This window comes from Microtus ochrogaster, chromosome 18 (genome assembly GCF_000317375.1).
Source record: "Microtus ochrogaster isolate Prairie Vole_2 chromosome 18, MicOch1.0, whole genome shotgun sequence".
In the NCBI taxonomy this organism is placed as follows: Eukaryota; Metazoa; Chordata; class Mammalia; order Rodentia; family Cricetidae; genus Microtus; species Microtus ochrogaster.
This window is the reverse complement of record NC_022020.1, coordinates 25,212,401-25,228,481: the sequence shown is the minus strand read 5'-3', so window position 1 is coordinate 25,228,481 and position 16,081 is coordinate 25,212,401. Positions and strand designations below refer to the sequence as shown.

The following is a 16,081-nucleotide window of genomic DNA, read 5'->3' as shown; positions in this document are numbered from 1 at the left end:
GTACATGTGTTGATATAACTTCTAATTTCTGGCCAAAACTTTTGGATCCACATAAACAGTATGGTAAGCTTTGGGACAGGAAAGAGTCTGAGAATAGAGAGCAAAGGCTGGGAGTGTAAACCAGCAAGTAGTGTTTGCCTAGGGTGTTATGAGGCTCCAGCTTCAACCTCTAGCATCATAAAGAAAAAGACCAAGCACAAACAAAAGAGAGAACATAAAGGGAGTGGGAAGGTGTGTAGGACAGAGAAGAAGGAGAGAGGGAAGGGCCAAGAGAGCAATAGTGAAAGATTTTCTCCCCCATTCTCATAGTCATGCCTACAACCCAGCAAGCAATCAATACAGCAGAGATGAGATTTGTCTTTACTGTGTATGAGAAGGCAGAAAAGGCATGTCACCAGAGATCTGAAGGCTCTAAGAACTAGTTCCAGGACAGACTTCACATATGAATAGTGGTATTTTTCTTCCCAGATAGGGCGTGGACTAAAATCACAACAATTCTTGCTTCTTCCTACCAAAGATCCCAGGGTTCACTACCTCATTAACTACCCCTCCTCCACAGGTGAACAGCTTGAGGCAATTTCCTGTTAGCGTTTCTTGAAACTCTTGGGAACACTGGACTGCTTGGATTATGAATTGGCACATTTTAGCCCATTTCATTTACTGCAGGTTTTCAAGTGAGACCTTTTCCCTACAGAGAAGGTAACTGAGGCATAGGCTACCCTCAGGGAACTCGCACCATAAAACGCAGAAAACAGAGAACATGTACAACTGTGAGAGGCTGTAGGAAGAACCCTACACCCTCAACACTTTATTAAGACCTTATTGCTTAAGTAGTTAGACACTGATTAGCTATGAACGTTTTCTGTACCTGGTCCCTGGTTACTCTGCAGAGCCTTCCGAGGCTGTTGGGAGGTGGAATACCTCTAGGAGGGGAACGAGTGGGAAAAACAGTACCTCCTAGGTGTCTTAGAGGTCAAGTGGGCTTCAGCGGGGCCCTTGAGTTAGCACAGGGGTCAGGAGTGTAGGCTTAAGTCAGGGCCCAGGGGCAACGTTTCCTGAGATGAACAAACCCCAGCCCCTCTGACCTTTCCAGAATAATGGCTGGGAAAGAGGAGCAGCGCTGTGGAGAGGGCAAACTAAGAATCCCTTATGTGGACACCATGCTGGGCCAGAGCAGCCAGCACTAAGCTTCAGGGCAGGGGTCTTCAGGAGTGACTACAGCAGGCAAGAAGAGCAAACTTAAGTAGCCATGTGCATGCAGGACGAGGCAGGGTTCCTCAAGGACAGGATGCCCGGGCTTGGGTTTGGAGCTCCCAGTTCTTTAGTGTGAAGGAATATAGGGGTGTGGTTAGGCGCTTCCTTAACCAAGCCCACTCTTTATACCTCCTAGGGGTAATGCTCACCCCCCTGAACATCCAAAGGTCACAGCTACCTTAGTGTTTCTTACAAGGCACTTGTTACAGGGCTGCTGGGCAGGGTGTGGTGGTAAGATAGGAGGTGGTCTGGTGGTTGCATCTAATCTACACAGCCACAAGTGGGCGTGGGCGCAGCCAAGGCCTTAGGGGCTACCGTAGTACAAGCACACAGCCAGGCCAATGAGCAGCGTGGCCAGGAAGAAGACGGCTGTAAGCTGGAGCTGCAGCAGCACTGCTGAAAGCACAGCGTTGACCACCAGGGAGCAGGACACGACGAAGAGGCGCGTGATGCTGCTGCCGTGCTTCATGACAGCAGACATGAGCAGTCCATTTACCGCCTGGTTCAGCACCACCAGCACTGCCCACCCAGAGAAACCCTCTAGGAAGCCCGGGCCGGGGCCACTGCCAGCATATAGTCCAAGGTTCAGGATCACCCCGAAAGTGTAGAGGAAGAGGTTCTGAAGAGCCAAGGGCAGCCGCTGTCGCTTCATGATCAGCTCTGTGTACACTGAGGACAAGCCGGAGATGAGGCAGTATAAGAGGAGGAGCAGAAGTCCCAGGGGAGTGATATGCAAGGGCATGGCACGGGATCCGGCCGCTGATGGAGGTCCAGGAAGGGTGCTCACGGGTTCCTGAAAGCCACCTGACGCATAGCAGGCTCCTGCAGCCATCAGCAGCAGCAGTGCCAACCCCTGCCGTGCAGAGAGGCGACGCCCAAGGCAGAGGCAGTACAACAGAGCTGTGCTTCCAATCTTGAGATTGCTCAGCACCTGGTAGGTGCTGGGGTCCATGTAACGCTGCAGATAGATCACCAGGTTGTTGTTGGCGCCATAGAGCAGGGCTGACAGGGCAAAAGGGGCAGCCTGGCGCCAGGGTGCTGTGCCCTGGGGCCATGTCTGCCAGCCCATCAGGAGGGAGAAGGCGCACAGCAGTAGTTTGGTCAGCTCAGTGAGCAACACAGCTGAGGAGGGCCGGAAGGGCACTCGGCCATCCACATGGCACAGGGCTAGGAATGGTGCATGGGCACCATACATGGCAGTGGACAGGAATAGCATCAGGGTCCAGCGAGCCTGTCTTGGACGGGCTAGGCCTGGCACACCCCCATCTTCTACACTCATGGCCTACACCAGACCCTGGGTGGCCTGTGTAGCTAGCAAGCGACAGAGGGACGGGGAGGCATCTGAAGGAAATCGAGTGCAGAATGGTGGTGCATCACCAGAGAGAATACTGAACGTCAGAGTCAGGTGCACGCTCCACAGTTAGGGCTTGAAGGCGGGGCTCATGACCCATAGTTTTGGGGTTAGTCCCATGGAACTAAGAGGGGAAGGAGTGCAGGGTGCAGGCTGACCGAGCACTGTCCACTCTCCGCAGGAGGACAAACAAGGATGAAAGAGACAGGTCAGCTGGAGACAGCAAATGAACAATGGCAGGGGAAGCCAGACAGAGTGCCTGTGATAGAAAGGCCTCTACCTGCAGGCCCAACACGCCCATCCTGCCTTCCCCAAAGGGTCTAGTCGGGCCCCTTTCGTAGTGACCTAAAGTAGTTCTTCAGGGTCTTCTCCACGTTGGGTACAGCATATGACTGAGCTACATAGATGCCAGTGCAAGTGCCCACTGCGAAGCCCAATACTGCGGATGCCCTCAGTTTGGCCACCACATAGCCTGCCAGGAATCCCTTGAGGAACGGGGAGGACAAGAGCGAGCCATCCTACAGGGAAAAACACAGAAGGAAATCAGGTGTGCTCTCCTCTTTAAGCTGGGCTTAGAGCATTCAATTCAACTGTTGCCCGTCTTCACTGCCGACAGCTACGCTCTTTTCTCCAAGGATATCTCAAAATTCTGGAGCCAGAAAAAGAATGTCAGAAACCCAAGCACACAATACCAGACTCCAAGAGGGCTCTACCCAGAATGCCATTTACCTAGAATGCAAGCGAGGCTTCTGAGGAACCTGAGCCCTGCCTGTTCCTCCAGTTCCATTTCCCAGCATGGTCGCTGATGATGACCACAAACTACCCTTCTCCTGCTTCATGTTCACAATGCTGCTCATCACCAAGGTTTGTCTGTGCTGTACCTGGAATGCCCCCACCCCAACCTCACCTATTGAACACCTATTTAGGATCTCAGCTTAAGTGCTATTTTTTCCCTCCCCTGCTAGTTTTGAGATAGGGTCTCTTGTGTGTAGCACTGGCTGGCCTACCATCCTCTATGTAGCCCAGGTTGGCCTTGAACTTGCCTGCACCAAAATGCCCAGTTCCAGTTCTTTTTTTCTCAGGGAGACTTTCATTGAGCCCTCAATGTCCATTCGCTAAACTAAAATTCTACGTGCTATTCCACATTCCCAAGAGCAACTGGGCCCTTACCTGGCTCACGCCACTGTTGACTTCATCCTCCACACGCTGCTGGAGGCGCTCCAGCTGGTTTTTGAGAAATGTCAGGTCTTTAAGCTTCGGCAGAGAATCCTAGGACAAGGGAGAGGCTGGCTCCAGCAGACTTGACCCAGTCCCATGCCCTGCTCAATTTTATCAGAAGCTAGGAACTAGGTGAGCTGTGGGAGGGATGATGGGAAGAACCAAATAAATCTCTTCCTACAACACCTTCCTGAGGCAGCAGTGATGAAGGAAGGCAGACACTGAAAAGCAAAACACTCCCGTGGGGGCCGGGTGGTGACAGATGGAACGTGCATGAGGAACTTATAATGACTTCCACAGAATCTCAGGGCAAGCAGAGGCACTTCTATTTAGCTTTAGGAAGGAAATACTATTGGCCGAAGTTCAAGCTTGCTGAAAATGGCCATTAGCCTGCTTTCATTGCTGTGTCCCGGTACCTGACAGAGAAACTGGCAGGCTAGGAATAAATCTGTGGGTGATGCTGGGCTTCTGGACCAGCTGGGAATAAAATAACAGGTTGAAGCAGTTTCCCGTACAATTCGAGGCTAACCTGCTATCTGCTCAGGTCATTTCATACTGAATGAGAATACACGAATATGTGGCGAACATGTGTCAGCAGGAGGGTGGCAAGTTCGTAGGAAGCAGGAAGTGTTTGAGTGAGGGCGGTGGTAAGGGTGGAATGGAAATGCTGTCTCTGTAAGGGAGACTTCAGGGGCGAGGAAACGCCCGAATGAGCACTGCTACAGAGTGAATATATTTGAATGTGTGCTCCGAATTAGGCACCGTGTCAGTCCCGGGAAGAGCAGCTCTTCGCCTAAAGCCCCCTACTGTTGAGGCAGTTGACAGGAACCCAAGGGAAAAACAAGAATTATCCCCGTCGTCTCTGCTTAAATCTATAAAGATTAAGGAATTTGAAAACCACGCCGACCGAAGCACCCCTGGATTTCAACTCACCTTGTCATCCGCCATCTTCCCCGCCGAACTTGTTGCGCATGCGCAGCCCCGCCTCCGTATGTCAGAGGTTACTTCCAACTCTACTGAGGGTAGAGGCACTTCCGGGGCATTTCGGGAAAAGGCGGGGCGTTTTTTCCCTATTACTCTAGGCCGTGCTCAGGCACGGCCACCGAATCCCTCCCGTCTGGTCCTGGGCCGTGTACGCGGGCGGGCAAAGGTCGGGACGTGATGATCTCATGCTCCCACGCGATGATGTCATCCGCGTGGTGCACACAGGGCACGTTTTCGCCGGTCCTCCGCCGTCCGAGGAACTCCTAGTTGCCTACGGGTGCGGGGTTTATAGTGTCGGTGCACTTCGTAGGGCACACGCACCGAGACGCGCGAGGACTCGGCGACCCGGACGCCGCTGCGCCTGCAGCTCAGGCCCGCCTCTGCCCTTCCCCAAGGCCGGCCCAATCCCGCCCCGTTGGCCCGGCGGTCTCCGGCGCAGAGGCTGGGCTAGGGGCCCCTGCAGCTCCGGAGGTCGCCGTGGGCTGAGAGCGCTGGCTGTCAGAGGCTATGTTGGGCAAGGATTATATGCTGGCCATCATTCTGGTCAACTGCGATGGTGCGCACCGAGGGTCCGGTTGGGAGGACCAAAAGCTGAGGGGATTATGAGGGGTGAAGGAAGGCTACCCGAGGCTTAAACATGGGGTGGAGGTGGGTGGCATCTCGGGAACGAGAACCAGGGGATAAAGGAACACTGATCCTTGCATGTGCTGTCTTTACGACTGGGGAGTTGACGTCTAAGTTTCGGGCTGTCTCCTCTGGGATGGAGCTAGGGTTATGACAGAATCGTTGGGAACTCACGAGTAATGTGGCCCCTTGATTTAACCCCTTGTTCCTATAGATGACTTGTGGGGGGACCAAAATCTGGAGGGGGAGACAGGATTACCCCCTGGCTGGAGAAAAATCCGGGATGCTGCAGGCACTTATTATTGGCATGTGCCCAGCGGTAGCACTCAGTGGCAGCGCCCAACCTGGGAACTAGGAGGTGCAGAGGACCCAGGAACGGTAGGTGGAACGTGGGGGGGGGGGTCTGAGCTCATGTGTGCACCTAGGCCTGCTGCTACACTGACTAATCTCTATTCCATAGAGGACGGAGGGGATTTGGGAACTGCGACCCCCCAAGGGGAGATCCTTCTCCAGCCTGGACAGTTCATTGAACCGGAGGTAACAGGGATGGCCCAGGCCAAATGAAAGCCTTGCGGTTACCGTGGCACTCAAAAGAATGAAGCTGGACCCACAGTTTCCTGGGGTTTTTTTTTTTTGTTTTTTTTTTTTTTGAGGCGGTCTCAGATTTCACTGTGTATGTAGCCATAACTGACCTGGAACTCACATAGTAGATACCGTGCCTGTCTCCACAATTTGCTTTTAAACTGTAGTTCTGGACTCTGGGGCTCTATTTGTGCTTGGCTTTCCCATGTTCTTGACGGTTGTGTATTTTGATTTTTGTCGGTTGCAAGTCCTTATCATTAGGTCTATGTTCTGTGTCCTCTGTCCTGACCCATCATGTTCTAGTAGACTCCATCCGTTCGCTTCAGTTTTTTTGGGGGTGGGTGGGAAGATTCCTATTTTGTGTTCTACAGTCTCTTGTTCTAGTTTGAGGCTTTTGTCCACACTTTTAATTCATATCCGTATTTATTTTAGTTTATGCCTGTGTCTTGTGTACTGGGTTTCTTCAAATTTTGAACTGTACTTGGTTAACCATATTCTGGGGCCTGCTTTTTCTGGGTTTGCATTTGTGGTGCTATATTTTGGGTCTTGTCCCAGATTCTGTGCTTGATCAAGTAGGCTAGGTTTCACCATTGCCCCTAACGTAGGAATCCTAATCCTTTTACTGGCTCTCATCTGTTCCAGTAACTCTCTGACATGGTATGGTGAAGATTCCTATGTCCGGAGCCTGGAGCCAGGAGCTAAGGTAGTGATTGAAGCTGATGGCCAGTTTCAAGGGAAAGATCAGGGGTCGAATTATTCAATGAGTGGGTTAAGTATAAAGAAAAGGACGACCGGAGTTGATGTGGATGGGTCCTGTGTCGCCCGTCATGCCACTCCACAGCTTGTCACTTCTTTTTCCCCATCTTGTCAGTGCTTTGCAGTCCGCTCTCTGGGCTGGGTAGAGGTGCCTGAGGAGGACCTGGCACCAGGGAAGAGCAGTATTGCTGTCAATAACTGTATCCAGCAGCTGGCCCAGACTTGCAACCGGAGCCAGCCCCATGATGGTGCCTGGGGTGAGGTGAGTTGTCTGATTTCTCCAGGGGTTCACCCTATGGCTCATCGGAGGTAGGTTTTCTGTAAATTGCTTGTTTGCCATGTTAGCCACCTTCATCTGCCAACTCTCTGTCCTTGGCAGGGCCAGAACATGTTGATGATCCTGAAGAAAGATGCCATGAGCCTGGTGAATCCCCTGGACCACAGTTTGATCCATTGTCAGCCTCTGGTTCACATCCGTGTCTGGGGTGTGGGCAGCTCCAAGGGCCGGTGAGGACTTCTGTGTTCCCCCTAGCAAGAGTTGCATCACCCTTCCCCCTTGCAGGCTGCCATCCCCACTGATGCTGAACCCTTGGACACAGATCTCTGATGTGGACCCAGCATGACCTTCCCTGCCTGGTTCAGTCCTGGTTGGGGTGGGTGGGCCCATGGGCCCAGCGCAGCAGGGACAGATGGGGGAGAGGCTGAGAGGCTGGGCTGATTTTATCCTGTGCTCCCACATGCTTCTGGAACAGTGACAGGTATGTGACAACTAGATACTCTGAGCCCTGTCCCTGGCTTCCCCATTCCAACTGTGCCATATCTTTAGCTTAACTTTAGAAGTTTCTTATAGGCACTTAGAAGCCCCTGGCCTAAATAGTCTTATCCTTGCCCTTGCTAGGGACTTTGCCTTTGTTGCGGGTGACAAAGACAGCTGTATGCTCAAGTGTCATGTGTTTCGCTGTGATGTGCCTGCAAAGGCCATTGCAAGTGCTCTACAGGGGCTCTGTGCACAGGTGAGGGCCAGTGGTGGCCAGGGAATATGGAGTTGGGTTAGGGTGGGCTTGGCTCCTGACCCTAACTTCCCTTTCTTTCTGTGTGCCTCATGCTGGCTGTGCTGTATTTTAGATCTTGTCGGAGAGGGTAGGAGTCAGTGGAGAAGCTGCTTGCTGTTCCCCAGATCCTATTTCCCCTGAAGACTTACCAAGGCAAGGTATGGGGAAGGGCTCGCTGCATTGCAACATCAGGCTGCTTTAGTGAGAGATGGAGGTGGTACGGGGGTGGGGTTCCTGGTGAGTTGGCTTCTTCCTGGAGAGTCTAGATCCAAGAATCCAAAGCAGTGAATTGAAGGTGCATCTATAGGCTCTCCTTTACTAGCCTCAGCTCTAGCTTGAGTCCTGGCATATTCATTAGGGTGCGGAAGCGAGGCATGGTGAAGCATGGTGTAATCCTAGCACTTGGAAGGCAGAGATAGGAAGACTGTCACAAGTTCCAGGCCAGCCAGAGCTGGTTACATAGTAAAACCTATACATAGTGGTGTAGTCCACAGCAAGGGAAGGGGCAACTGAGTTTCTGTGCTAGATTGGTGCTTGATATGTATGTTTCAGTGGAGTTGCTGGATGCAGTGAGCCAGGCTGCTCAGAAATACGAAGCACTGTACATGGGGATCCTACCAGTCAACAAAGCCATGGGTAAGGACTAAGGGGGCTGATGGCTCCGGTGTGTTAGGAAAGAGAGTATGGGTGAGGTGAGAGCTACATTGTATCGAGTCTTAGAGTTCTTACATTACCTTATATAATTTGGGATATACCCATTCTTCCAACTCAGAATTCCGAGCTCAGCCCTAGCTCGTTTTTTCCCATCTTTCTGAATCCTAAGTTAATGAAAGGGTCCTAGAAACTCTCTGTACACCCTTTCTATCCAAGCCAGACAGCACAGCAGGCATGTCTCCTCAGGTATGGATGTGCTGAATGAGGCCATTGGTACCCTCACTGCCCGGGGGGACCAGAAAACCTGGGTTCCTGCTATGCTCAGTGTGTCTGACTCTCTGATGACTGCGCATTCCATTCAGGTACCGCGGGAGGGTGAAGTTCGGGGCTTTGGAGGGTGAGCAAGCATGTTGAGGTGGGGGTGTGTGTCTTTATTGGAAGTATTGGGTCTGGCAATTGCTTAACTATGTAGTGATTAGGCTTTGTGTGGGCAGGCAGAGGCTAGTGCAGAGGAAGAACCATTGTGGCAGTGCCCTGTGCGTCTTGTCACCTTTATTGGTGTTGGCCGTGATCCACATACCTTTGGCCTCATCGCTGACCTTGGTTGTCAGAGATTCCAGTGTGCAGCCTTCTGGTGCCAGCCTCATGCTGGGGGACTTTCTGAAGCTGTGCAAGCTGCCTGTATGGTGAGTTAGGGATGGAGTGGGAATAGGAGAGGTTTTCCTTGTAGCCGCTCTGTATTATGGAATGGGTTAAAGATGGGCAGCTCCACTTAAATCACAACCCAGTGATCCCAGGGCCAAATTTGGTTCACAAGCATATCTGGCTCTTAATGCTGTTTTTGCTAAGTTTTGTGTTGGTTACCAACACTTAATAATCTAGGGCATTTTGTATAATAATTGCTATTTCTGATTTTTTTTTTTTTTGGTTTTTCAAGACAGGGTTTCTGTGTGTCGCTTTGTTGCCCGCCCTGGAACTAGCTCTTGTAGTCCAGGCTGGCCTTGAACTCACAGAGATCCTCCTGCCTCTGCCTCTCGAGTGCTTGGATTAAAGGCGTGTGCCACCACCATCTGGCTTATTTCTGATTTCTTAAAGTATGGGGAATACTAATACGACATACACACATACACAAACACTTATGGACACACTTTCCTTACACGTTTCAGCATGCAAGTGAAGGTGTGCTATACAAAGTGGGCACCATTACTGATTTAACATACTTCTTGGTGTATGTGGGTGTTTGAATGAAGGATGCTTAAGCTACATTAATTCAGTTCACTTGTTCATTCAACAAATGAGTATCTACAGGGTCCAACCACTGTAATTAATCCTAAAAAGTCATTGCTATAGAAGGCCTTTGCCATCACAGAATGAAGCAGAAACACATCAGAAGCAAGTTACATTACCGCATGATGGAGATGCTTCCTCACCTGTAGAGGGAAAAGAAGAGACACCCAAAGAAGTGTGCCAGGTGAAGAGACAGGGCAGATATACCAGAGAACCTCAGGAATGGACGTGAGAGAGGTGTTTAGTGGGTTAGAGTCCCCGAGAAATGTGTGCGTGGCCTGCAAGAGGATGCAGTGATAGCACAAGAATGACAGAGCAGGTCGTGAGAACCTTAGATTAGTCTGGGCCACTGAAGACAGTAAAGTGAGATCTGCAGATTTTACCCACTTACGCTGCAGCGCAGGTACACAAGAGGAGGTAGGAAGGCTGAATAATTAGTATCTGCTTGGGGTAATTTAAATAACTAAGAGTTTGATTGGGACAGTTATTTTGGGGATGGGTTGGGTTTGTAGACTTTCTCTTCACTAGAGAGTCTGTTTTGCCAGATACTGTTACAGAACACTGAGAAATGGAGGATAGTCTCTTGTGGTAGGTGTAGTTAAGAGTGCAAGCTTTGACCGGGTGGTGGTGGCACACAACTTTAATCCCAGCACTTGGGAGGCAGAGACAGGAGGAAGTTTGTGAGTTCGAGGCCAGCTTGGTCTACAAGAGCCAGTACCAGGACATGAACCAAAGCTACACAGAGAAACTTTATCTTGGGGGGGAAAAAAAGGAGTGTAAACTTTGGCCAGATAGTTGGTATTGCATGCCTTTTTAATCCCAGCACTCAAGAGGCAGAGGCAGGCGAATCTCTGAGTTTTGAGGCCAGCCTGGTCTACAGAGTGAGTTCCAGGATAGCCAAGGCTGCAGAGAAACCATGTCTCATAAAAACCAAGATCAACCAGCCAAAAAACCACAAAAAATGCAAGCTTTGCAGCTGGACAGACTTACATTTGAATGCCAGATATAACATTTTCTGTTTGTGCGACCCTAGACCAGTGGTTCTCAATCTTCCTCGTGCGACAGTCTTTTAATACAGTTCCTCATGTTGTGGTGACCCCCCCAACCATAAAGTGATTTTGTTGCTACTTCATAACTAATTTTGCTACTGCTATGAATCGTTATGTAAATATTATTTTAAATGTAAATAAAATCTGTTATGTAGGACATCTGGTATGTGATCCCCCACAGGTTGAGAACCACTGCCTTAGACAAGTCATTTATCTCTGAACCTTGGTATCTTCATTTGCAAGATGAGTAAAGCAACACCTCATGAATAACTTAGGTTAAATTAAATTATCACACAAAGCACGTAACATAGTGTCTAGCTTTCCTTAAGTACTCAGTAAATGTTGAGCTTTATGTTTTTGTTTTTGAGCTACATGGGAATGCTGGACAGAATTCTTGGCCAGTTACCTGCCTTACAGAAGCTTTCAGGTGTCCAAGGGCAGAAAACTGGATGTTTACATACTCCCCTTCTTCCTAGGTTCAATACCAGAAGTGTCTGGTGGCCTCAGCAGCTCGGGGTAAGGCCTGGAGTGTCCAGGCCCGTACGCGCCTTCGGCTCAAGCGGACCAGCTCCATGGACTCCCCTGGTGGCCCCCTGCCTCCCCCACTACTCAAAGGAGGGGTTGGTGGTGCTGGGGCAGCTCCTCGAAAGCGGGGCGTCTTCTCATTTCTTGATGCCTTCAGGCTAAAACCTTCTCTTCTCCATACATCCTAGACTGATCTTAGAGGGTTGGGGAAGGAGGCTTTACACTCCTCCAGTTCCCGGGGTTCTGGAGCCTCTCACCTTCCTGCCTATCCCCGATCCTTGCCTACCCTCTATTTATTACCAAGTTCCTTGTTTATATGGATGACTGAGAGGCCCTGCACTATAACTTAGACCCCTGGCACCCTTTTCCTTGGGTCCTTTTGTTCCTTGCCCCTGTCCAACCCTGGACAATTGGCTCTACCTCAGCAACTTTATAGCAGAATCAGTGCAAATAAAAATCCCTCAGTGACCTCACTAGTTGTGAGTATATTAGACGTGGGATAAGGTTGGGGACCATCAGCTTGTGTGAGGTGGGTATGTATGCTTGGTGTTGTTGGCTGCATTTAGTCACATGGGGCATGGTGCATATTGGAAATGTGACTGCATTCATTCAGCAAACAATTTACGAGATTTTCTGTGCCAGATATTAAAGTAGGCCTATTAGGATTCCTTCTGAGACTTTCTGAGGTGAAACAACCAAATAGGTAAGCAGAAGATACCAGGAACCACCAGAGGGTTGTGGGAGCTCAGCTGAGGCTTGTCCAAGGCATTTCAGAAGACTTCTGAAGAGTCGACATATTTGTGTACTGAAGAAGTTCTTCTTAGTGAGCCTAGAGAAAATAAAAATTGTGCAGGCAGTTTACTGATAAGAGAGCTTCCAGAGGTTGATGTGATTAGATCCAGCAGGTACTTCTGGTGAATTTGCGCCTGAGAGCAAACTAGGAGACATTAGAAAAACCTACCTGTTTGGTGCCCCTTGACAAAGTCTCCATCCAGATCATCTTTTTTTGTTTGTATTTCGAGACAGCGTTTCTCTGTAGCTTTGGAGCCTGTCCTGGAACTAGCTCTTGTAGGGAACTAGCTCTTGTAGACCAGGCCAGCTTGCCTCTGCCTCCTGCCACCGCCCGGCTCAGCCAGTTGTCTTTTAAGGAATTGGTGCCTGCTCTCTAGGCAGCCCCTCAAACACCACCAGGCAACTAGCTGGACTGAGTGAGTAAGCTACCGCCCCGGAAATGACGCGCTGCCCCGCTGGCACTGGCGGTGCGGAAGTAGCGATGGCGGAGCTTTACGTGAAGCCGGGTGAGCAAGCCGGGTGGGCTGGCTGTGGGTACTCGGCCCGAACTCTGACTCCCCCTGACCCCAGAGTAACCTCCGTTGGGTGCCCGGTCACCTTTCACACACTTCCTTGCCTTCGCAGGCAACAAGGAACGCGGCTGGAACGACCCTCCACAGTTCTCTTATGGGCTGCAGACTCAGACTGGTGGACCCAAACGCACGTCCCTTACTAAGAGGGTCGCGGCCCCGCAGGATGGATCCCCTAGAGGTGTGTAAGGGCCGTGGGCGGAATCCTGTACGAAAAGATGGTGTCCGTGATAAATCTGTCCCATCGGCCTGTTTTCCACTCCCAAGGGAGAGGAGTGGGCTTGGGAGCCAGTAAGAGGCTCAGCGCAGGCGCTTTTCGAGCCCGTTCTTTCTGCTGCCCTGGTCAGTAAATGGTATGTTGGACAAAAGGACTACGCTCACTCAGACTGTTTTCAGATATTCCTTGCCTAGATCTCTTCCCACGATCCTACTATGATCTTTGTGTTATAAGCATCTCGGACTTTGTGTTACTCATTTGCTTAATTAGTATTTACTGAGTACTTGTCAAGCTAGAGCCAGGAACAGTTTGAGTGCAAACTAAAACATAGTGAACAAGCTAAAAAGGTCTTGGTGGGGACTGCAGAGAAGCACGTGTCCAGGTAACCTGTCCTGGGGGCTATTTAAGTAAACACGGAAATGTGACTAAAAGGTGCAAAAGTATTTCAAGCACAATAAACAGGTAAGTGCAAACTCTCTGAGAGGAGAACAACTTTGCCTGGTTCAGAAACTGAAGTAGAGTGCTTCAAAAAGATTTTTTTTTTAATGGAGTGTTGCAAGATAGGTTTGCAGGTGGTGGGATGCTATATTTGATAAAAAGAAATTTAAGGGGTTTTGAGAGCAAACAGTAAAGTCCATTTGTACGTTCATGGGATGACAGAGTAAAGGCCAAGAAGTGATCATAATGGAGAAAAGAAATAGTCATAGGAGGGAAGCCTAAAGAAGGGCTGGACTACAAAGTATGAGTGGAGAGATGCCCTCCACTTACTCCAACAGGAGCAAGCACTTTCTGCGGAAGGAAGGTGGCCCCAACGGGTGGATTAAAAGGATCAGTGGAGAGTTCCTGAACTTGGCATGGTGGTGTATGTCTATGGTCTCAGTATTCAGAAAGCCGAGGCAAGAGGAGTGCCACAAGTTTGATGCCCACCTGTGCTAGAGTGTAACCCTGTCTCAAACAGCAAAAAAATCCCACTTGATGGCTTTATCAGTGAAATAAGGCATGGCCAGAAATAGGAAAAGGAAGTGTTTACAGAAAGTGAAGTTTAGAGATGTGAAAATGCTTATTTTTTTGGTTTCTTGAGACAGGGTTTCCCAGTAGCTATGGAGCCAGTCCTGGAGCTGTCTCTGTAAACCAAACTAGCCTCAAACTCAGAGATCTGCCTTCCTCTGCATTCTGAATACTGGAATTAAAAGTTTGTGCCACCACTACCCGGCGAAAATGTTTTACTTTTTTTTTTTTTATTGAGCTATACATTTTTCTCTACTCCCCTCCCTTCCTTCCCTTTCCCCTTCAAAAATGTTTATTTTTGAAGAGTGGAGAAATGCAGTTTTCTTTACCCTTTAAAAATCTGTCAGTGAAAAGTGTTCGATTATACGGGGGACTGGAAAAATGTCTCAGTGGTTAAGAGTACTTGCTGTCTAGAGGATTTGTGTTTGGTTCCCAACATGCTTTGGTTTAATCAATAAAATTGGGCAGTAAGAGGTAAGAGATGAAGAACTGTGTTCAGATTTCATAGTTGATTAAACATTGTGAACAAAGAGAAATGGGAATAAAATGATCATTGGAGGGTACTAAGCCTTGTTGCTTGATCCAGTTTGAACATTTCAGCCCCAACTTCAGAAACTTCTGGACCACCTCCAGTGGGTCATCCACCTCCTTCAAGTAAGGCTTCCAGGCCTCCACCTATGGGAACTTGTCCTGCTACTGGTGTGGAGCTCCAAACTTCCCCAGTCACGGAGTCTGAGGTTCCGATGGAAGATGTACTGAGACCTCTGGAACAGGCGTTGGAGGACTGCCGTGGCCACACAAAGGTAGACTCTGGTACTTCCAGGAGTGGAAAGGACTTCTATCCAATGAAGTATGGTTCTTAAAAACAGCACTTCTGATGGGACCTTAAGGAATCTCAAAATTTTCCAGGGAAATAAGACACCGATGTCAGAGGGATTCTCAGGACTTTTGAAGGACCATCTAGCAATAGAGGCTTTATGGGAATGAGTTGTATTTAATTTAACTCCTATTAGTGTTAATAAGCCTATTTATTTTTGTAACTTGAGGCCATTCAATAATGTACTCGGTTGTTTTTGTGCTGTCTGGGAGAGAAAGAGAAGCTTTGTATGAAGGTTTCTTCAGCCCTCTAGAGATAAAGGATTGAAGAAAGGGGATGCAGTGTGGTAGTACCACCTTTGGCCATGTTTTCCTTATTTGAACAGTAACATTAAGATGAGTCTCTAAGGGGCTGAGGAGGCACTGAAAAGTTAAAATTCTTGTCTGTCTTTTGTCTTTGGAGGAGATCCATAGGTTTCATTTTATTTTTAGTGGGGGACTTCTATCCTTTGGGTAAAGGAATATGAACTCTAAAATACCAAGAGTCAAATCCTGAGCCAGAGAATGTACATAATGGCAGCACTGAGTTGGATCGGTTTCTGTCTCAGAAACAGGTGCATGACGATATCGGCCGACGCTTGGCACTGCTTCAGGAACAGTGGGCTGGAGGGAAGTTGTCAATACCTGTAAAGAAGAGGATGGTACTACTAGTGCAAGGTATGGGTGGGGTCCTTTATCTTCCCATTAATGGCTGAACTGACAGGTGAAGAGGTTTTTACTTATTGGGAGGGAAGGAATGGAAGATATGAATATTACTTCCAAGTGCCAATATTATTTGCTCAAGCCCTGTCTCTCTTCAGAACTTTTACACCACCAGTGGGATGCAGCAGATGACATTCACCGCTCACTCATGGTTGACCATGTGACTGAGGTCAGTCAGTGGATGGTGGGAGTTAAAAGGTTAATTGCAGAAAAGAGGAGTGTGTCTTCAGAGGAGGCCAAAGAAGAGACACCTACAATGGCACCTGAGAACCAGACAGTACCAGGCTTCCAACAGTCTTCATAATCCTGGGGCCTCCCCAGACTCACTCAAATGATCTATGCCTCGGTGTGGAAGGCCTCTTCTCGCTTGGGTCCCATTACCACCAGGGAGACAATCGTGTTGGGCCTGACCAAAGATCCTACCTGGGCCACTTGCAAGATAACTTGTTACTCATAATATGTATATTTCAATAAAAATCTCAATGGTGGGAAGTGGGTAGGAAAGGTGAGCCATTCTGATGCCAGACTGGTTCTTTCTGGTGTCAGTTTCCCTGCTCCATGAATACTATTCCTTGTTTTTT

At 49.3% G+C, this 16,081-nt stretch overlaps 4 protein-coding genes across 5 annotated transcripts; 2 read left to right on the top strand and 2 right to left on the bottom strand.

Moving 5' to 3' along the window:
* Window positions 1–758: 758 nt before the first annotated feature.
* Slc35a4 (solute carrier family 35 member A4) lies at window positions 759–2,542 on the bottom strand. Its single transcript, XM_026783441.1, has one exon. It carries the CDS (start codon window positions 2,531–2,533, stop codon window positions 1,559–1,561), a length of 975 nt encoding a protein of 324 aa, XP_026639242.1. The 5' UTR covers window positions 2,534–2,542; the 3' UTR covers window positions 759–1,558.
* A 145-nt stretch (window positions 2,543–2,687) lies between these two features.
* On the bottom strand, window positions 2,688–4,846 carry LOC101994577 (SLC35A4 upstream open reading frame protein). The gene is made up of 3 exons (XM_013349568.2): window positions 4,757–4,846; window positions 3,776–3,874; window positions 2,688–3,123 (listed from the first exon to the last, which is right to left on the bottom strand). Exons 1-3 carry the CDS (start codon window positions 4,769–4,771, stop codon window positions 2,926–2,928), a joined length of 312 nt encoding a protein of 103 aa, XP_013205022.1. The 5' UTR covers window positions 4,772–4,846; the 3' UTR covers window positions 2,688–2,925.
* A 121-nt stretch (window positions 4,847–4,967) lies between these two features.
* Apbb3 (amyloid beta precursor protein binding family B member 3) lies at window positions 4,968–11,802 on the top strand. The gene is made up of 13 exons (XM_005355971.3): window positions 4,968–5,363; window positions 5,646–5,809; window positions 5,892–5,968; window positions 6,656–6,716; window positions 6,885–7,031; window positions 7,149–7,276; window positions 7,522–7,527; window positions 7,668–7,782; window positions 7,895–7,979; window positions 8,374–8,457; window positions 8,722–8,837; window positions 8,970–9,161; window positions 11,288–11,802. The coding sequence occupies exons 1-13, from the start codon at window positions 5,315–5,317 to the stop codon at window positions 11,522–11,524; spliced, it is 1,461 nt and encodes a 486-aa protein (XP_005356028.1). The 5' UTR covers window positions 4,968–5,314; the 3' UTR covers window positions 11,525–11,802.
* A 610-nt stretch (window positions 11,803–12,412) lies between these two features.
* Window positions 12,413–16,009, top strand: Sra1 (steroid receptor RNA activator 1). 2 transcript variants are annotated; one of them, XM_026783442.1, is made up of 5 exons: window positions 12,413–12,634; window positions 12,753–12,878; window positions 14,523–14,725; window positions 15,347–15,352; window positions 15,599–15,664. In XM_026783442.1, the coding sequence occupies exons 1-5, from the start codon at window positions 12,568–12,570 to the stop codon at window positions 15,662–15,664; spliced, it is 468 nt and encodes a 155-aa protein (XP_026639243.1). In that variant the 5' UTR covers window positions 12,413–12,567. The 2 variants fall into 2 exon arrangements, with proteins under 2 accessions (XP_026639243.1, XP_005356025.1); XM_005355968.2 differs by having other exon boundaries at window positions 12,419–12,634; window positions 15,347–15,455; window positions 15,599–16,009.
* Window positions 16,010–16,081: the final 72 nt, after the last annotated feature.

Excerpts from the sequence above, each read along its gene's own strand:
- Slc35a4 (XM_026783441.1), bottom strand. The coding sequence starts at position 2,533 with ATGAGTGTAGAAGATGGGGGTGTGCCAGGCCTAGCCCGTCCAAGACAG.
- LOC101994577 (XM_013349568.2), bottom strand. Across the intron at positions 3,124-3,775 it reads TCAACAGTGGCGTGAGCCAG|GATGGCTCGCTCTTGTCCTC; the intron begins GTAAGGGCCCAG and ends TTTTCCCTGTAG.
- Apbb3 (XM_005355971.3), top strand. The coding sequence starts at position 5,315 with ATGTTGGGCAAGGATTATATGCTGGCCATCATTCTGGTCAACTGCGAT. Across the intron at positions 5,364-5,645 it reads CATTCTGGTCAACTGCGATG|ATGACTTGTGGGGGGACCAA; the intron begins GTGCGCACCGAG and ends TTGTTCCTATAG. Across the intron at positions 5,810-5,891 it reads GTGCAGAGGACCCAGGAACG|AGGACGGAGGGGATTTGGGA; the intron begins GTAGGTGGAACG and ends TCTATTCCATAG.
- Sra1 (XM_005355968.2), top strand. The coding sequence starts at position 12,568 with ATGACGCGCTGCCCCGCTGGCACTGGCGGTGCGGAAGTAGCGATGGCG. Across the intron at positions 12,879-14,522 it reads GCAGGATGGATCCCCTAGAG|CCCCAACTTCAGAAACTTCT; the intron begins GTGTGTAAGGGC and ends TGAACATTTCAG. Across the intron at positions 14,726-15,346 it reads ACTGCCGTGGCCACACAAAG|AAACAGGTGCATGACGATAT; the intron begins GTAGACTCTGGT and ends TTTCTGTCTCAG.